Source organism: Coffea eugenioides, chromosome 8 (assembly GCF_003713205.1).
Source record: "Coffea eugenioides isolate CCC68of chromosome 8, Ceug_1.0, whole genome shotgun sequence".
Lineage (NCBI taxonomy): Eukaryota > Viridiplantae > Streptophyta > Magnoliopsida > Gentianales > Rubiaceae > Coffea > Coffea eugenioides.
This window is the reverse complement of record NC_040042.1, coordinates 47,302,250-47,324,038: the sequence shown is the minus strand read 5'-3', so window position 1 is coordinate 47,324,038 and position 21,789 is coordinate 47,302,250. Positions and strand designations below refer to the sequence as shown.

Genomic DNA, 21,789 nt, shown 5'->3' with positions numbered 1-21,789 from the left:
AAAAGAACACAGCCCACCTACATATAGCGAACAATAAAGGATTTGATTCTCGTCATCGTTTTCTTAATAAGATTTACACAAGAATACGTGTAAAGTTGCGTGTTATTTACCATAGCCAGCTAAGGTTTCCTACTATTCCGATTAATTATTGATTATTTGCCAATTATTTTCTAAGGTACATTAAGGTGTGCTAAAATCCCGCTTAATGACATATATACTTGTCTTTTACTCTCTCAAATACAGTTTTCCTATTTAGAAGACGGATCTGTGTGCCCATTGGACGCTCTCATTAACATGCAATTCAAGTGTAATATTTTTTTTTAAAAACGAGTAAAATTACTTAGAAAATTATGTAAATATAAAAAATGATAATAATAATTATTAATGTGTGTATTCACATGATAAGTAGAGTGTGATTTATGCGTACTAAAGAGTAAAAAAACCCTTAAAGCACGTGATGTGGCTCGAATAAAGAGTTTGTCCAATAGAATATTTTAAATGAAAATAAAACTAAATCGAAAAGTGGCGAGCAATAAATTTGAGTTAAATAGTAGATTATGTCCGCTAATCAGTAATCTGATGGAGCACCTATTAAGATTGGTCATCAAATAAAACATAATTGCACAACAAAAAGAAATCCTAACAACAAGTCCGCTCCATGTTTAGAGCAACGTTAATCTGATCAGGCCAAGAAAGAATTACAAGATTCATGATTTGAACAAATATGAATGATCACTAGCTCAATTTTTGGCCATATATAAAGTATGGGCTTTTTCTAATGGCTGCCTAATTAGTACTTGTTAAAACACCTAAATCAGATGGAATTTAATAATTTATTACCTTACTTTGCATTTATATGTTTTTTTATTTCACTTTACATTTTAAATATATTAACACTTAAATTATATTTTAATAAATATTCAAGTCGGCACTCACTAGATAGACCCATGAAACGTATAAGAATACGTCGATTTAATTGAACTACTTCTTGATAATACAATAAGCATTTGGCTTCTTGTTGAAAATTTAAACTTTTGCATTTTGTAGTTACATATTTGATATTTTAGAATAATTATTTTATTTTTTAAAGTTAGTTGTTCCTCACTAACTTATAAGTAACATGATTCATGAAAATAAGAATTAGAGTTTTTTTTTTTTCTGTGTATAGGTGCCGATATTGTTTGCTTTTTGCGTTTAACTTGTTTCCCTATTGGAACGATGAAAGAAAGCAAAGATGAGTTACACATTCCAACTTTTTTGTACACTCACATAAAACAGGAAATAACAGATCCATTGTACAAGGAAACATGACATTTTTCATACTATTCATATATTCAGAAAAACTCGAAGGGTTTGTAAAATCATTAGAAATGAAATAAGATATCAACTGTGTGTTGAATCTATTAAGGGCATACATGCCCCCAAAAAAAAAAAAAAAAACCTGTATTATCTTTTCATGTTTGTGTATATATTGATGGAATCTTCAAGGGAGTGAAGTGTGAAGCAATTTGACTGCGACAGGCTCAAGGCACTAAAGTGTAATTAACCCTACAGATTACACGAAGATTTGCTACACATGAATGTGACAAGGGAACGATAATAGCATTAAAAGAAGAAGTAGATGATTTGCATGATCGAGCTCTGAATTTGGTAACTAGCAGATATGCGCAAAAATGGGGAGAAGATTTGTTACAAGGTATGCGGAATGAATTTGCGGTCAATGCGGAAATACCAAAAAAAAAAAAATCTGGATTTTAACCAAATCTCTCTGTTATTATGCTAAAAGTACATGTTGTGGATGCAAGATCCAGAGATAGAGTAGAACGTCACATCAAAATTTCTTGCACAAGTAAAATTCTGAAGATAAGTTGTTTCCTCATGTTTTCCACCAATAAAGAGTGCTGTGGAAAGTGGATCCACAGCAAAGTGACTGAACAACAACAACACGCATGCAGGATTCATAAGTGAAGAAGGCATCTTAAAGACTTGCCATCAATAAGCAGCTGGAATGCTTCATTGATATTGTTGAAGGGCAGCTCGTGCGTAATAAACTCATCCAACTTCACCTCCTGCATACACGGTCTTCGATGAGGACGACCAAAAGGAAAAGAAAAAACAAACAAATTTTTATAACAACAAGGTGGGAAGATTTTTTGCCGCGTTTGTCAAATTGGATTTTGGGGGGTAATTACTAATTACAACGAACTCACCCCAGACATGCATTGTTTGGCGAAAGCTGGCAATTGGGTCTTTCCTTTGAAATCACCGAAAACTGATCCCACGATTCTTCGGCCATCAAACAACTCCATGGGATGCAGAGGAAGCAACCTTGGACTCGGATGGATCCCCAAAACAACGGTCAAACCCCATCCCTGCAAACATTTTATTTAACAAATTTGCGATTAGTATGTATGTCGGTTCACTTAAGCTTGTCACTTGTTTTCTTTCTCATCGCCGGATTACTTGGAAGCCAACACTAGAATTCTGCTCCGATGTGACAAGTATAAGAATTTTAGGTAGTGTTAGCAAAAGTAAACGTTGGTCATCATATTTCTGGTCCGCTCCGCAATAAAAGATTTCCCATTATTCCATATCCATGCACAACATTACGAATTTCCACACAGGCAATCATCTTTCCATTCTTGGATGGAGAAAAGTGGAGTTGGAATAGGATTGTAAGCTAGTAGTGGACAAAATCAATGCAAGGGAGGAGGAAGTCAGCATAGCCATAATTCAGTTGGATATTTGGAGGCTGATGAAAGATTTTGATAAATGTTGTTGTTCCTATACTAGAAGGAGCAACAACTATGCAAGTCACTATTTAGCAAAGTTTGCTATAACACTGGTTGATGTAGCTGAATGGAAGCTTAGCTTCCCAGCGTGGCTGCTTGAGTTAGCTCAGGCTGATTTACAGGAGCAGTTGCTCTGACTTTGTACCCGTTTATGCTTAATGCAATGTTATCGTTTGGAAAAAAAAAAATCATCTTTCCATTCTTCGCCATCAAAAATGATTTTAAAAAGTCTGATCTTTTCATTCTTCGTCTTTAATAACTTCATGTTCGATAACAGAAAAATGAACTAGAGAAGACATTTATTATACCAGTATAGAGTTCCTTTTGCAGACGCGCAAGTCCTCCTTGCCACATTCAAATTCAATTCACATCTCTATCGGTTATTATGGACTGGATGACATTATTCGTATCTTACCTCTTAGCTCTTGATAGCAATATTAACTTCCTATCAGTTCACACAATTGATGACTAAAAACAGTAGTCTCCAACTGTGTACATAAATCAGTTTTCTGACACAACGTAAACAGTAAGTGTGAGTTGAAATCTATACACTAGTTCACCTTAAAAAAATAGACAGATCATATCTAAACGATAGATAAAAATATGAAAAATTTTAATATCAAGAAAGTGACTCATCATCTAGTAAATGTGGAAATCTTCAAAATTTGAGAGGGTGGCGTGTACAAGTCATTTAGGCCCTGTTTGGTTCTAGGAAACAACTAAGGAAAGGAAAGTAGATTCCTAGGAAAACCCTAATCTTCTCTCCTGTTTGGTTAACAAAGGAAAGTACAAGGGAAATGGAAAAGGAAAACAAATAAAGTAAATCCTTTGTTTGGATTATGAATTTTGTAGAAGGAAATAGAAATGTGCTAAGAAAATAAAATTAAGGACAAAGAAAAAGGAGTGAAGACAACAAATATGTGAAGTAAGTTAGAAAATACCGGTTAACGGTTCAACTGCTACATGGTTCCTTTTATCTTTTTCTCTTCATAATTGCTTTAGATAAAATTTCTTTGTTTCCACTTTCCATTTAGCGAGTAAACCAATCATGGTGTGCCCATTTGGCTGCCAATACGAAATACCCCCTGTCCCTTGCTAATGCACAAAAGTCAACAACCTTTGACGAGGGAATGGAAATTAAGACGCTAACAGTAGTAGAAGCAGGGCATTGAAATTTGAAGGTAAGATCGAGAGCGGATTCTTACGTCGTGGGTGGAGAGAAAGGCCTCCCGGAGAACTTCCAAGTTGCCTGCACTCTCAAAGCTATAATGTACGCCTCCTCCCGTCATCTCCCTTATTTCCTGCACACCCCAAAGATTCACTCTTTTTATTGCTTTATTTATCATTCGCCCTTTGGGCTCGTGATAGTGACTAGTGAGGATCTCTATAATGAAATGAATGTGTTTTTATGGCAGAATATATTATCTAAAAATAATTATTGTAACACATTTTCTAATGTAATCTATATTAGATAAAAAAAATAAAGAGATAATTGTAAAACGTGCCATTCCGAGCCAGAAAAGAAAATGGGATAAAAGAAACTAAAATGCATCAATGAATGCATCTGCATAGGAACTGACCTGGTGGACAGGTTTATCAAGATCATTGGGGTTTATGAAGTCGGTAATTCCAATCGCTTGACCTTATTCGCGTACAAAGAGGGGAAAAAAAAGAGATTAGTCGTACAATAATTTGAAGAGATGTTCTAAAGCAAGGTTCTGAAAATCAGACCATTCATTGACCCAGAAAAATGCATGGGTCAAGGGTTAAGGTAATTGGTTTAATTGTTGAGCTGACTTGAGCTAACTGTCATTAACCCATGATGTCATAAATTCATCATAGATATTATTAATAAATATTAAACATCTAAAAAACAAACAAATAAATATAGAAACTTAAGTCATATTATTGTTAGATATAATCACTTCAATTCTCATTCTATTCTTCTAACGAATATTATTTGTTTGAAACTCAAAAATAGCTTTTATAAGTTAAACGTTTTTAAATAGTATTATTTATCAGTTGATCAAATTCAAAATTGTTGGCTTAATTCATGTTAAATATTGAACCAATCGATTCTCACAAAATCGTTCCGGTTCAACAATTCAGTGATTGAATTGGACAATTCAGCTGCTTTAATGTAAATTGTTCAACTGGTTTAAAGCTGGCCGGTCAATAGTTCAACCGGCTCAACCAAGCAATCCGAGCTGGAAAAATGAATCACGGAAACTGAAAAGCGAAAGGAGCGAGTAAAAGTACGACTCCAACAGTTTGGGCTTCCGTTTGCGATGTTGACGGCTTCAACTTGCATGTATAGGTTCGATTAGATTACGGTGCTTTTAATAAAAATAAACAATTTCAAGTACTAGTAATGCTTTTGAAACATTTGGTAAACATTATCCCACAATATTAGGAGTTAAACTTCTAGTATTAAAAGCACTTTTAGAAAAAGTTCAAATTTGGAGATTTCACGATAGTTTTTATGTTTTAAAAAATAAAACATTAAACTTGATCATTTTGTCCCATATCATGAAATAAATACATTTTAAAAAAATTCAGTCTACACATTATTCAATACAATAAATACTTATTAAACTATATACCCAATAATATATTTAAAAACGCTTAAACACTTAATAAAAGCTACTGCAACCCCAAACAGACTCATAAAATCACAAAATTCCAAGCGGAACGGGCTGCACAATTTTGGATTTTCTGTCTTTAGTTTGCTTATTCCTTTTTGTAAGTGTTCCTAATTTTGGCAAAACTTGCTAGTATAACAATTGATTAAATATTATATATGTAGTCTTCATTTATAATAGTATAATTCTTCCTTTAATATGTCATTCTTATAATCTTAATTACTTATGTCATTATTAAAACAAATAAACCTTTTGTCCTATTATTTATTCGGTTATAAGATTCACTTATTTTGCAGGGCTCAGACTAAAACGCAAAGCTGCGGCTTGGATGGTAATGGTAGTAGCCAAGTGTATGGGGGGCAAATATTAACAACTAGTATTTACCTTTAGTGCGTTTGTCGGGGTTAATATCAACTCCTATAATTTTAGACGCTCCACGAGCTCGTGCGCCTTCTACGACCTGCAGCAAACATTTAGTGTGTTTGAATAGCTACTATTTGATTAAAAATTATTTGTTTACATCACAAGCATAATTTTTAATATGCATTTTTATATTTTCAATCATTTTTTTTGTTATCCCACATGCATCATGTCACAGGAAATACTATAATAATTATTTTAATTAATATTTTAAATAATCTCCCATCCAAACACATTAATTAATTTTCTAGATGAAAAATAAATGTGCTAAATGGAATTGCCTGCGGAATCCATGAATATGTATTATAGGCAAAAATATCAATTCTCCAATTGATGCACCGAGCTATAATGTATAATTCCTTGAACTATGTCGAAAAATTGTGCAAAATGAACTTTTTTGAGGATCGACCTAGGAATTTCCTTGTGATCGGGTGTGGTACCAATCGATTTTCATGTTCTGATGGTGTTCCCCCACAACAGCTAAAAGATTTGACTAGTGAAATATCAACAATAGACCAAAGTTGAAAGCAATGTTTTGAAAATAGATTGGATCGAACACTTTGATCAATTGAACTGGGAACCGATCATGCTTCAAATCCAATTCAATAAATAACTCAAAGGAATCAATTGAACTGGTTAAATTTGATCAAAAATTAACTGAACCGATAAAAAAGGATAAAAATTGGGAGGTTCAACCGCTTTTTATTAAATTTTTATTCAAAAATTTTAATACTAAAATAAATAAAAAATTATTAAACCTTTGAATCGACATTGAACCGATTGAACCGATCAAACCGTAAAGTGAAAGATTTTTCGGTTCACTCTCTAATATGCCCTTAAAAACATTCATTTGTTTGCTACAGGTGACCCTTTCAAAAATATCTTCGCAATCACGGCATTTATCCTAGTTCTGCATTGCTCAAAAACTTAAAAAAAATTCTTTTGCATTAATCTGTAAATAATTCATTTTGTTACAATTGAACTTGAGCACAAAAACAATATAAAAAAAACGTGTTTTTCCAACTACGTTTTGTAAAATTTTGATTTCAAAAAAGAAAGAAAAGCTAACTGAAATGAATTGCTTAAAAATATGTTTTTTCAACCAAAATTAGGCATAATAAATACTCATTTAAGTTGTGCAAAAAGTCTGAGTTGATCAACGTAGAGTAGACCATATTTAATTAATGTTTGAAATGTGTCTGGACATGGCAAAGGTCTTAGGCTCGAAAAATCCCACCCATTCTTAAGTTGTTTGTAGGAGTTTAAAGGCCGCCCCCCGCCCCGTGGGAGGGGGGAGGGCTGGGTGGGGGATGGTGGTGTTTGGGAAGGGAATGGGGGGTTGAAACTTACAGCGAGTCCCACCGCTCCAAGGCCAAAGACTGCAACAGTAGATTCAGCTTGGACGTTAGCAGTATTCCACACGGCTCCAAGACCTTCAAATGAAAATGCCGTTGTAACACTTTAGATCATGTACTTAGTTGTTTATTTGGAGTGGTCAAAGAAACGTAAAGGTTGCAATTTGGAAGATGCCGGCCGGATAGGGATGCATGATATGATGCGTTGTTGTTAGTAGCAGCCAAGTGACGGCAGCTGCCGGTCCCATCAGTCAGCTGAGGTTGGCGGATGGGGCTAGCTAGCCCATGGCTGCATTCATAAAGCATTCCTCTGTTTTTTTTTTTTTCGGGTGAAAGTGAAAGAAAGGAATAAAAGAAAAAGGAACAAAAAAACAAAAAAAAGAGAGAGATATATAAAAAACGGAACCCGTGGAAACGCCACAGCTGAGCAAGGACATTTTCTTAAGGGGAGCTTGAGAGTCAACGGCGACGACGCAGGCAGAATCCAGAACAGTGTATTCGGTGAAAGTGGAAGTGTTGAGGAAATGGTACACTGGTTTGCCGTCTTGGGTAGAAAACCGAGTGGTTCCGTCGCCGGTCATCCCACTCTTGAATGGATCCACCCGGAATCTCTGGCAAAGGTTGGTCTTCTCAGATTTGCAATAGGCGCACTTGCCGCATTCCCCGTTGAATATGGGCACCACATGGTCCCCCGATTTCAACTCAGTAACCCCTTCTCCCACGCTTTCTATCAATCTTTTTTTCCAAAAGATATATAAATTAGGGGGAAAAAAGCGAATTGAATCAAAAGATAATTAAGACAATGAAGGATGTGATCAATATATACAACTTGGTTCTTACCCAGATGCTTCGTGTCCAAAAATACGTGGGTACACCCGCTGGGCTTCGTTCTAATGTAGGGGAAAAAAAAAAATCAACTCATGCATGATAAATGATAAAGCAATTAATCAAAGCATGACGATTGCGTCAAAACATCAACTGCTAGTACCACAAATATGCGTGTGTGTGTCTATATATATATATATATATACATAGCCCGGCCGGTGAAGAAGGAATCAAATATATTACCATTAAGGAGTAATTCTTTACCTCGCCTCGCCAAGCACTAAGATCGGAGTGGCAAATAGAAGTGTAGAGAATCTTGACCCGGACCTCCATTGCCTTGGGGGGATCAACCAGGATGTCTTCCACCACCATGGGCTGCCCTGGGCCATATGCAACCGCAGCTTTGCATCTGATCACCTTCCCAGCCGTCGTCGTGGCCTGTGAGTGCATCTTGTTACCCGCACCCTCACATTCGTTTCCGTTCTCCATCTTCTCTTAATTACCCTCTCTACTTGACAAAGTTTCTTCTGGCTGTCTGTCTGTCTGTCTGTCTGCCTCTGTGTGTGTGTGTATACTATACATACACATATATAGCTTCTGTCGGGGGTAACTTCAACTGAACCGACCGACCGTTGCGATATGTGCCAGGTATTAGTAATACTATGAGCCAGTCAACTGGTCAAACCTGGATGGCACCATTCACATTTCCACATACTTTCATTTCAAGTCTTTTCTTCTTCTTTTTTTTTTTCTCTCTCTCTGTCTGTTGTTTTTTTTTCCCCCCATATTCTTAAATTTCTACTCAACAATCAATATCAATTGTGGTCTAATCAATATCATTACTGACAGGAAGCAACGTGTGCATATTCCATTTCCAGAACATACGATTGGCTGGACATCTAACAGCTTCCTTCGCGATTCCATTCCAAGCCAAGGGTTCCTAGCTGCCGATGGGTTAGTCATGAGTCAGAACGAAAAAGATTAATTGAAAGTAACAAAGGGCTTCCCCCTTCACCTTTCTTAACGCTAGTACTGTCTGAAGAAATTTTCTAGCCTTCTACAACAACTTCTATTCTTGTGTCTTTGTTCCTCTTTTGAGGACAAGATTACATATATAAAAGACGAATTTATCAAAATTAGTATTAACACGTGAATATCATTTCCATGATATAATTCAATTCCAACTTTCAATTTGCGTCTGTACACTTGGAGCCAGCAACGTGTGTGTGTGTCTATATATATACATATATTTTTTTTTTACATGAAGTATAGAGTAGCCACCTAGTTTGAAATGAAGAAGCATCCAGGTGATTCACAATTCCAGAAGTCCAGCAGTAGATTGATTAAAGGAGGTCAGGTCTGATTTCGTGGTCTACCCGCTACATTAAAGGGGACTGGACTTTTTTTTTTTTTTTTGGTCAACGCAGGGGTGTCCGGGTCAATCTTTACGGGGCTCGATTAATTTCCTGCGGTCCGGGAGAGGAGGCCCCACTCCACACCGAGCACGTTAACAGCGGGACTCGAACCCTGGACAAGCCAGAAAGATCGCCATACTCTAAGGAGGGGGAGCGGACCGTTCGAGCTATCCCGTGGGGGCAGAAAACCAGCCACGTAAAATGACAAGTTTGTAGGAGGTCAGGGGTTCAGCATCACCAAAGAGGGTGATGACCACTGGACCAAATGGCCAGTGGCTGGGGACTGGACTTTGAGACCAAGACCAAAATGTCAAGTCGTCGACAATTTCCATTACACTTGATGCACGTACTTATATACGCCACAAAATTGTTTTTAATTGAATGGCTGCCCGCATCAAAGGTCAAATCACAAGCTTCTAGAAAACGAGCGATTGAGCTAGCAAAATTTGTAATATGAACATTGTCACGCTTTGCAAAGATATGAGGTGCCATTTTAGGATTCTATTTTCCAGTACAATGGCCGAAATGAACCCTCTATCTCCATCATCTCTTCCAAGTTAGTGTGCCGGCATCTTCCTGTAAGTTATTTCTCCCCATTCCCCCTTTTCTCAAAACAAGGGGGGAAGAGCCTTAAATTGAAATATAAAATTGTTTCTATGAAACCTTCTGCCCTATCATAGATTGGATGTATATGCACGACCCAAGTCACTATTCTTTTGTATTTATTATTTTTTTATTACTAAATAAAATGGTTGAACAAAACCAAAATAAAATAAGTAATATGTTACAAAAACAACTTGCATAAATTGACACGAAACCATGAGATTACTATTTTGAACTCTGTTCTAGAGATATCGCTCTGCTCCACTCACGTGAATTGCTATTTTTTAGAATTTTTATAGAAAAATATATTGTTACGATTTGATGTATATGAGTTATTAGAATATGATATTTTAGATTTTTTATGAAATAAATGTATATATTATAATGAATAATTTATTTAATTTATATAAAATATAAAGATGATTGAGAAATATATTTACGAAAATCATAAAAACTTTTTTGAGGCGAAATTACAATTCAAGCAAGGCAAATTTAGCCCGGATCATACCTTGCCACGTTCCACCAAACTATCATCCATGGTATGCTGATAAAGCAGAGTCACGTGTGAAGAAACCCAGCTGCTTCCGTTGTTTGTTTTACCCTAGTTGTTGCACTTTCAACTCTAGTTGGATGTCATGTCAGCCCCAAAAAAAAATAAAAATTACAAGCATAATTGGATGAGGCTCGTTTGCATCTCTACTACTAACACTTGTTGTCAGTTTCGCAACGCCACACTATATTGCTTTTCTCTTTAATATTATCCATTAACCCAAAGAAAAAAAAAAGGCAACGCCAACAAATCAATACACCATACAATTATAATGATGGAGACCCTTTATGTTTGTAGAATTAATTCAAGGTGGACTTCTCAACAATAATATGTGTATTATCACATCAATAATTGATGGAAAGACCTTCAAATTGTCGTAAAGTTGGGCCACATTGATTGGAGCATCACGAATAAGGAATTTTGCATTCTTGATCTTTTTGAGAAACAAAAATTCTGTGATCCAAAATCCTGCAAGAATGCCTAATTCTATGATTCAAAATCCTGGTACAAATGTTTGTTTAGTCGTGTCAACTTATTAAAACAAGTTTTCACTAAAATTGATCTACTGTAAGCTATTTTCAAGTTCAACCAATGGAGTTCGGGATTTTTTTTAGGAAACTCTCTTTAGTGTTTTTTTTTTTTAAAAAAAAACTAATTTCTTGTGTAAAATGTTTGTTGAAAATAAAATTGCAAAAATTTATAGCAATATTTCTTTTTTTTTCTTTTTAAAATGAGGAATAGAAGCTGATCGAATTGAAGTATAACTACCCACATAACTATTTTTTAAGGAATAAGAGTTTTTTTTTTTTTGGGAGAGTCCGGGGGGGGGGGGGGGGGGGAAAGGGGCATTGCCTAGTCTCTTGTAGATTTTTGCACTTTGTGTGTGCAATCACTTCTGGGGAAGCGAGGCAGGGATGGTTGTAAGATAGTGTAACATTTTTTGAATATTTTATAATTCTAAATGAACTGCTTATATATCGTTATAATAGAAGTGTGATGTTTTGTTACTGTTCATGTAGGTCTCATGCATAATAATTGCATATTTGTTGTAAAGCTTTGAGAGTAGTTCAAGTAGAGTTACACTTCATTAAAAAACTGTTACACCATTTAGGACGATTATCAATGACAACCGTCCGTGCCCTTGATCTCCATATATATGTGTGTGTGTGTATATATATATATGATCCAAGCGCCAGATGATTATTTAGCCCTGGATTCATATTCATAAAATCTGAACTGGAGCCGGTGACCGCAATTTAAACAACAACAACAACAAAAAAAAAAAAAAAAGGATTATGATGGACTTGACTGCTCTTCATTGGATACTCTCTCCATTTGCACATTTAGATATATGATACGTGTCTTCATTTATTAATAAGGGTTAGGAATAGTCAAATTTAAAATGATCATGTCTTTTTCTAATAAATAAAAATACATGTCGTGCATCCAAATATGCATTGTGAGAAATAGAAAAAAAATCAATATGCATTGTGAGAAATGAAAAGAGAATCTACTGAGGATGAATCAAATGTGGATTATTATGATCTAAAGGTAACAATTAGATGAATAAGCACATACCTTCGCACTTGACACATTTGGTCTCTTTCACAACACTTTTTTTTTTCTTTTTGGTGTTTTAAATTTTGTCAGCAGGAAACATCAAGGGTGATCATCGATGAACCAAGCAAACTTTGCCGTGCTAATATTTTCTAGCTATTCTTTTGCAAATAGATTTTTAGTAGATAATTAAATTTGATACATGCATGCAATTGCATTTTATTCAGACATTTGTGCATGCAGCAAATACAGTAGGAATCCATCGCTTATTACTTTCGGCAAAACTAAAGGTGGCGTAGTGAACCAAAACTGACATAATTAGTAGTAGTTAATTTAAAGTTTTACTTCAGCTGATTGTACGCGGGCGGCTGTAAAGGCATCGTGTGTTACTACTTCTTTATTTTATACATGATCAGCTCCATTGCAGTAGTTATGATTCAGTTTGATTCATGGATGTACGTACAAATATACTTAATTATAAAAGCGAACATAGGAGCCATTCCCAACCCAACTCGGTTAATTTACTACAACTATGGATGTATGATAATCTTCCTCTTCTTTTGAATTCGTAAGTTGTGGAATAACTCGATTCACATTTCTTAGTTTTAAGCTGTTACATTTAAGCTAATTAATAAATGTCTGCAATTTCATTAAAAATAAGAAATGCATAGAAGAGGCGTGCGAGGATAGGTTTTCCGTGACTTCTTGTTCTGCACATCTCATCCATCAATTATTTGATCGGATATTATTACCTAGGTTCAATGTTACTAAACTCAGATCGAATAGCAATTCGGCTAGACTATTAGATCAAGGATCAACTGATCAGATTGATCGGACCGTTCTAAAAAATTCACTGATGTCAACACGATGTCATAATTTTATAAGTTTTAGAAATATTGAAATTAAGTTCTTGGTTATATTTTGGTCAACCATACAAAATATTCCAAAAATATTAGGCTTGCAATCAAGTATCCACCTAAAAATTATATATAAAAATGTGAATTCATGTCTACAACATGTTCGTTCTCCAAAACTACTTGAAAAACTAAATTAAAACAAATCATATCTAATTTGAGATATTTTTGTTGGGAATATGGCTTCTAATGCAAGTCAAAATCACTCATGATAAATTGATAAGATGATAGGGATGAAAACTTTTTAATTTAGAGATTATTTAGGATGTGAGTGATTTTGTTGTTTACACCGAGTGGTGTTTTTTTTTTATTCTTATTAGTAAATAAAAGTTTTACAATTTAGGTAATTCAAATTATATTTGAGAAAAATAAGAAGGAAAAATTTAAGAATCGAATCAAATAGTCGAATCGGATCATTGGTTTGGTTGATTTTTTATGATTTTGACTGATTTTTTACCAAAATAATTTTGTACTACTAACCAATTTGGAAAGAAGGCTGGTTCATGGTTTAATCAATCTGGTCTGGATCTAACAACATTGCCTAGGCTCCTAAACTTTGGAATGCATGACGGATCATGAGTGCAAAAGAGCTTGAATAAGAACAGATGCTTCGTAAACAATTCATTCAGAGTTTGGAGTAGGAGTGAAACGAAGACTCCCCTCTTAGAGTTTCACTCTCTAAGAATTTCACCACTAATGAATGTGAGGAGGAGCAGAGAAGCCCTTGAGAGATGAGCATTTTCCTTGGAGTGAAGCTAGGAGAGGGGTTGACCTGCATTGGACTCCAACTCTAGTTGAAAGGGATTTGAAATGTTCCAATCTCATCATTAATATCATTAATACGAGAATTGTGTTGTTAGTCGATGCATACAAATTCTTATAATGAACCTACATATGGTTTCGAAGGGTATCTTCTGACCTGTGATGGATCAAAATCGAACTCAATCAAAAAAAATCCAGGGCAGTTCACGGATCTGTGAAAACCAAACTATACGTCAAAGTACGATAGGTAAGGGATGCAAAAACCTTGTGAGACTTCAAAAAAGTGGTAACCAGAGGACAAATTAAATTGATGAGATGCGAGTGTCTACCACAACAGACTTGTCATTATGGAAGTGACCATTTTCTCTTTCGGAATGATTAATTCCACCCAGGTTTAGTAGTAGCCTAGTTTTATTATAGGTTAATCATAAATTTCCTCGTACTAATTCCACACCACCGATAAGGCATGCGAGTGTGCGGTAGTAATCTATCAGTTATCTTTCATTAGTATAATTCTCATTATCGATTTCCCTTGATGCTTTGAGTTTCCACTCTTAAAAATCAATTTATCTTAGGTAAGTTGGGCGCCAAAAGAGATTTAAAATCCCTCTTAGGGCTATAAGTCTGGGTTCAAATCGCTGCACCCTACCGTTAGAAAAATACAATTAGTGTATAAAAGTATCTATTTAGTCTAGATAGGCCTGTTTTCCCTCTAACCAATTGGGTTCTCCCTTTACTATAGAACAGGATAGTATAGATTTAATTTCTAACGAAAGGGTAGATAAATAAGAAGTATATTAGTAAATTTAATGGTTTAAATCTATCAATTGGTATAATTTAATGGTTTGAAAAAAGAAGTATAAAAAGATTTAATTTCTTCTTTTTTATGTTTGGAGGAAAAAAAGAAGTAACGAAAGGGTAAATTTATCAATTTACTAGTTTGACTTTGATTTTTTACTATTTACTGTTAGTTTTAATAGAAAAACTAACCGTGATATTTTAATCCAAATTGTAAGAGGGTTATATATAGATTTTTTAAATCATAAAGGAGTTATGTGATAAAATACTAAATTATAGGGGGTAAAATGCAATCTATCCAAAGAAGAAAAGGACTTTCCATTCTAAAAGGGGGAGGTGGGGTTGGGAAGGCAAAAAAGATTCATGTAAACTAGCAAGATAATTGGGCCAGCAACAAAGAAAAAATTGCTAAAGGCGCCTCTCCCTATGCTAAACTATAATCTCATTGTTCTTTAAGCATTTTCCATTTGACTAGAGCAATATGACTCTGAAATCACGAGGCAGCAAATTTTCTTTTTCGAAATCTATAAGTGTCGAATGGATCCCACAGAACTGGTAAGTTGGGGTGTTGGTCTATGTATGGTTTGTTTTCTTTTCGTTGTTGGCTTTAGTTTTGCCATGTAAAGAAATGGTAACGGAGATGATTGTCACTAAACGCAATAGTTGTGGCGGGCAACGCTAATACGAATTTCTTTATACTAGTATTGAATACTACGTCTTTTTAAACTTTTGGCTGGAGCATCAAGAAAAGCAAAACAATTTCTATCGTTTCGGACAAAAAAAAATCAAGAAAAGCAAAGCTGTAAATATAAAGAGTAAAGAACTCGTTCCACCGACGACGACCAAGTGTTCTTTTAAGCTGCAAAGGTCAGGCAAAGCGACCCTGTCAATCGAGTACAAGTTCTTTCTACTAGTACTTTGACTGTAGTAGCTAGCTGGGAATTGCTAGCCAGGAAATGGGGAATTGCTTGTTTGGAGGAGGTATAGGTATAGGCGTAGGAGAGGCGAATGAAGTGCTCATCAAAGTGGTAAACGGGAATGGTGGCATCATGGAGTTTGGTGCTCCTATCACGGTGGAATTCATCACCGATGAGTTCCCGGGACACGGCATTTTCCGAAGCCATGATCTCTTCTGGAAGCCGTTGGCTCACCACGAAGTCTTGGAAGCAGGTGAGTACTACCTGCTACCGCTGGACGACGAGGACGACAAGAAGAAGATGATGAAGAAAGGTAGCATGAACAAGAGTAGAATTGGGCAGGTTGCTCAGATAGGGCATGTAAGGTCGAACAGCGTTCCCCAATCCACGCCTGCAGTGCCATATAGGATGTCGTTTGATAGCCAAGGAATTCTGAAGAGGTCACATACCGAGGTATTTTCGCGAAGCAGCAGTAATGATCAGCTTGGTGGTTTTTGGAAAGTTAAGCTGGTGATCAGCCCTCAACAGTTGTTGGAGATTTTGGCACAAGAGGCTCGAACCCAAGAGTTGATCGAGAGTGTCAGAACTGTGGCTAAATGCAGGAATGGGTTCTGCTCCTCTTCCATGGGTTTTTCGGATCAGTGGAGCCTTTCCAGCAGCGGCAGCAGCAGAAACGCCTCCTCCTCAAAGAAAGATGCCTTACTGTTAGACTTGTGAAGTCGTACGTACTCACTAACTGATCCGTCCGTTAGCAAGTTTCTTCTTCCACGACCCTGTTGTTTTGGGTTAAATCAAATCCGATATTCCCTATTTTTAAAATTCTGTTAATTTTAAGTTTCTTGGCCACTTCTAAAAGAGTCGTCCCGTAGTATTTTCTTTCTTCCGAGTAATAGACGAGTATTATCATCTGAGCCCTGTCGATTGTCCTGAATCGTGTATGTTCTGGTGCGATTAGCGCGTCTGCCATTTAAAACTGTTCGTTAATTAATGGGCGAATTGAACATTACTAAAGAAAAAATTTGTGAAATTGGAGCTCGCGGTACATGTTGTTCTTAATTCATTTATAGACCTGGATAGAGATTAGCTGGAATTGGTCAAGACGTGAGGGTCAAAACAAAGGCAAATGCCGGACGAATCCAATCCCATTTTTGGTAAAGGTAAAAACGACTTCAATTGACACATCCTCACTGTCTGCCAAAGATTTGAGGCTTTCAAGTGCAGCCATTTCAAGATGCCTTTTAGGTAAAGAAGAAGGCAAATTACGAGAAAGTAGGGACCAAAATGGTTTGTTAGTACAATGGTTTTGAAATACACTACCAGTTATAGTTCATCTTTAAACAACTTTCTTCGCAATGAACAAAAGCTGTACTACATGTAGATGCATAATAGTTCAGGTGGTATCAATCTCAAAGGGAGGGAACCTTGACAATAACCGAAACATGACCTCCAACTTCAACCCCCGTTCTTTGTCCCATTTTTCCAGAGGAAATAAATACTCACCATATTAATGGACGCCGCAGAGACATCTTGAATGAATCTTGATGCTGTGCGGTGCAGGAAAGGCAACGACTCTGAGCTCCATATTATATACAGGTCAATTGGCATGTATACTGTTTATCGGACCAATTATCAGTTTCTGTGCCGTGCGGCTAAAGTTTAGATGGGTTCCGACAAACAATTGTCCACCGAGAATTAGCAAATTACCAGTTAACTCGAAAATAGCTCTCACCATTAGGCCCAACGAAGGTGACAGACTATGGGCTGTTATCTTCGGCAGATTCAAAAGTCCAAACTGGAGGGGTCGCACCTAAGATATACCGACCTATAAATATGCAGCAATTCTTCAAGTCCCAAAGTACAGTTGGGCTTGACTTTTTCCTTGTCCAGGAGCAGGCCCAACCCCGGGTTGAACCTGTCTGTCTACAGATTTCACTGGAAATGGGGGACAGAGCTGTAAACGAATCGAATCGAATTGAATATCTCATGTTTGAACTCTATTTGTTAAGTGATTTGAATAACGTTCGTGTTCGTTCTTTAAGTTTCGAACTCCAAACATGTGTTCGTGTTCAGCTCATTAAGCAAAATTCGTGTTCAAATTCGAGTTCGTGTTCGTGTTCGGCTCGTTTAACATAAACGAGCCGTTCGCGAACATGCTCGAAATGATCAAATCTAAATTATTTTAAGCCTTAAATATGCCATGCAAATCATTAATTATTCTCAAAAACAATTAAAGCACTAAATGACTAAATTCTATTATTCATTAACTGTATAACTAATATTAACATAAAAACAACAAATAAAACAAAGCAATTTGCCCTTCAAATATAAAAGTCCAGCTATAAAATTAACCTTAAAATTTGTCAAATGATAATTATGTTTATGTTCGCAAATATTCGTTAAAACTCGCGAACATACTCGTGTTCGTAAACGTTCGTTTAGTATGTTTACGAACGTTCGTTAAAACTCGCGAACATGCTCGTGTTCGCTCGATTATTAATCGAACAAAAAAATTCGTTCAAACTCTGTTCGTTTAAAATTTTGAACGAGCCTTTTCACAAATACGAACGAGTCGAAACGAACAGCTGGGTTCGTTTAACAGCTCTAGGACAGAGCACAAAAATGGCAAAGGTGATGAGCATGCACTGCGGTAGGATTTGTCGTTCATGACGAATGTGAACTGAAAATATTGCAGCTTTAGGCTTTCCTTTTCTTTTTTCTTTGGGGTAAGTTACAGCCTTCAATAATTTCTCATGCTTACTATTTGTTTAACTTTTTGTGTGTCCCGGCAGGCATCAAAAGTCTGCAGTGTCCAGTGTCATGAAAGGTTTATTCATGAATGTGTGATGTTCCAAAAATTCTTAACAATAAAATACAAATATGAATAACCAATGAGCTATTCATACAACCAAATGCACACTTTTTACAAGTTTAGAATTAAACTCAGGGGTTTATGTGCAAATAAAACTAAAACTTGGGATAATATTTCCAGATGAATTAATAGTTTTGTAAAACTCTAGGAGTCATAACGTAGAATTGAAAAAATTTTGAACCCTAAAAACTAATTTCTCATGTTTCATTCATTTCGTCTACTCCCTTACCGCTAGCAATGTTAAAAAGGAACCGAAAAGAGAGGTAATCCAAAAAACTGAATTGATTCAAATTCAAAAATAGGGTAACCAATTTGTAATTTTTAAAATGATTAGGTTACTCGAACCTATTTGAAAAATTAGGTTAAGGTATGATTTTTAATTTTCAAAAATCGCGATTAGCTGAACCTACTCGTATATATCCAAAGTTGGTTAAGATAACTAGTATCCAAACTTCAACCCATAATTCTTTAGTCCTTTACTAATAATTTAAGTTATGAACCCCATGACATTATATATTTTATTTTTCACAACTTATTACTTTGTCAATTTCCTATCTTCGTTGCCACTAATTTCATTTACTCTACTATTCTATTTTTTCTCTTTCTTTTCTCATGAATTCTATCCACTTCCCCACTCTATTTATTTTGTTCTTAATTTTTAGAGCTGACATTTTTTGTTGTAAAATAATCTATCATCTTCAATAAAAAATGAATTAATAGATTTCAAGAAATAGAAAAAAATGAAAATAAATATTTGAAATATTTTTTGTTTTAATTATCTATTGTGTTTTGGTTTTCTATTTTGTTAGTGATTTTTTTTAGAGATGTAGGATTGAACATTTTTATTAACTTGGACAACTATTGTATTGTTTTCTTTGTTAATCTAATTCTGTTTTTCTCTTTTTCTACAAGTACATGAGAGTCGAGTTACCTTGTATATCCGACCATATCCTACGGGTTAGCTCATTAGTGGGTGGTAACCAATTGACTAGGGTTAGGGTATGGAATATAATTTTGTCGAACCGCTACTTGTTGTTAGGGTCAGCGAAATTGCTTCTCCGCTACTACTCTTCTTTTATTAATTGAATTTTTGTCTTTTCGAGCTTTATACAAGTTAGTTTTTTTTTCAAACTCAAATTTTTTTTTTTTAAAAAATTTATCTCTTCTCCTTTTATCCTTCTCGCTATTTTCTTTGTCCTTTAGATCTATGATTAGATATTGTTTAACAAATGAATTTAAGGTTCGTTTTGATTAATGGAGTAGAACCCACAGGATAATTAATCCAATCATGTATCGTCCCATGAACGAAGTGGACCCATAGAGGAAGAAATGGGATGAGGAATAAACGGATTTAGCTGAGAAAAAAAAATCAACAAAGCAATTTGAAAAAAATCCAAGGTCTTGCCAATTTTTGACCGGATTTAACCGTGACCTTGCAAGAAAGCTTCGAGGAACATTCGGATCGGACACATGTCCGGTTCTTGGTTTGTGGGATCGGACCACTCGATTCGGTTCGAGTTTAAAGGACAAAAATCAAAAGCAAGCATGCATGCACGAGCTGGGCGAAAAGAAAAAAATATAAACAAATAAGAATACAACACATTTGTGCATACACCCCGCCCAAGCCCAAGCTTCTTCATTCTCAATATTTTTTGAAAGTTAAAAAAGTCTACCTTCAGTTGCAGTTGTACTACAGCTCAATGCCGGTTGAGCCTTTGAATTAGATTCTTGTCGCTTAGAACCAGTTCGATTCGGGCGAGCAAAACCAATTAGCCAGCTGCACTATTATTAGATCATGCACGTAATTAATGAACTAAATGCATATACAGCACAGACAGCAGATCGTCCAGTATATGCATCAAAACACAAGGAGTCTAAGAAAGACAAGTAAAACGTACTGCGCGAAACATAAATCGATTCATGCTCCTCCATCTCCCCTTCTTTTCTTAATCTATTCAAACCAACGAGAGTCCAATTGTTTGGTTCTTCCTCCTTCCAAATTCAAGTAGCAGATTCAAGTAGGTACCTTGGTATTTTTCACCTAGCTTGCTTTAACTAAGTAGAGCTAGTCAGCCTCCCGAGTTTCTGCAACATATATGATGACTGTGGCTGGGTCTTCGCCTCGTTTCCATTTGCCCTTATGATCCTTGGTTAATTTTCTTATCATAACTATATATCTTCTTTCTCGTGTGCTCATTGATGGCTTGGTTTCCCGCTCCCACTTAATCTCTGACCCCCACACCCACTCCCACTTTTTTTTTTTTTTTTTTTTTTGGGTTAGAAAAAAACACTCTGCTCTTCCACACGGACATGCTTGTCGTATTATCAATTAAGGATTCCATCTCTCCCATCTCACCAACCTCCTTTGATGCTTCACCAACAAAGATTCCTCTTCTCATTTAGTCATATTTGTGGGTCACTGAGCATAAAATTTTATTCGTATCAGTTTGTGCATGTTTTTCCCATGATTCTAGTTAATTTAAATGTGTTTAAATGTTTGTCAACTACAATACTTGCTAATGTGAAATTAAGCTTCTTCTATGCTTGGTACAAATCTCGCCAGCTAGATATATATATATATATATATTCATTGTATGCCCTTTTCTTCTTCTTCTTTAATAAATTGTTTTTCTCTTTTCTTCTGTTTCTTGTCAACAAGCCTGAGCGTATCTTCTCGTTTCATCTTCACTACAATGACAGCAAATCATTCACTAATAATTGCTTACTTTTTCTCTAAACCCTTCTGGCTAAATAAAGCTGCTTTATTAGAGTTGTCTCGATTTCAAGTACACCTCTCAAGAATTTTGGGAGATAAAAGTGCTTTTGATTGCTGCTAATCGTCAAAGATTGTACATCTCCATTCGTTTAATTTTCATGCTTTCCGACACAACTCACAACCGTGATAGATATATATACACACACACACACACAGTATATATAGATAATTTTTCCCTTTTGCTGTCGACGCGCGGAGGAAAATTTTGTGTTTTAATTCACATTGCTGCTTGTATTTAATCATCATGTAGTTTGTTGATAGCTTTGCTGTCATATATGTTACGTGTTGTGATGCATATTATGTAAGCAAGATTGCTTATTTTAGCTCCCCATGCACACGTGAGGTAATATTAGGGCTTTAGTTTGCTGCAAAATTAATTGGAAGAGCGAGGGATATGGTATCGAATGGGTAACAGAGACGTTGGCGTTTTTCAACTCAGATCGACAAACAGTTTTGCGCCTTAAATAAACTCTTCTTAAAATTAGGAACGGTTTGGGTTCTTAATTTGCACCAAAAGTTTCCTATATATCCTGTTTATTCTAATTTTGCTTGTGCTAAATTACATAGTACCTGCAAGATTTTCAGGCATGATTG

The 21,789-nt window shown here is 35.7% G+C and overlaps 2 protein-coding genes across 2 annotated transcripts; one reads left to right on the top strand and one right to left on the bottom strand.

Moving 5' to 3' along the window:
- Positions 1-1,736: 1,736 nt before the first annotated feature.
- Positions 1,737-8,596, bottom strand: LOC113780976 (alcohol dehydrogenase-like 4). Its single transcript, XM_027326776.1, has 9 exons — positions 8,299-8,596; positions 8,050-8,099; positions 7,616-7,944; positions 7,205-7,287; positions 5,819-5,894; positions 4,373-4,434; positions 3,998-4,093; positions 2,211-2,372; positions 1,737-2,069 (listed from the first exon to the last, which is right to left on the bottom strand). The coding sequence occupies exons 1-9, from the start codon at positions 8,521-8,523 to the stop codon at positions 1,959-1,961; spliced, it is 1,194 nt and encodes a 397-aa protein (XP_027182577.1). The 5' UTR covers positions 8,524-8,596; the 3' UTR covers positions 1,737-1,958.
- A 6,870-nt stretch (positions 8,597-15,466) lies between these two features.
- LOC113781050 lies at positions 15,467-16,458 on the top strand. Its single transcript, XM_027326889.1, has one exon. It carries the CDS (start codon positions 15,590-15,592, stop codon positions 16,265-16,267), a length of 678 nt encoding a protein of 225 aa, XP_027182690.1. The 5' UTR covers positions 15,467-15,589; the 3' UTR covers positions 16,268-16,458.
- Positions 16,459-21,789: the final 5,331 nt, after the last annotated feature.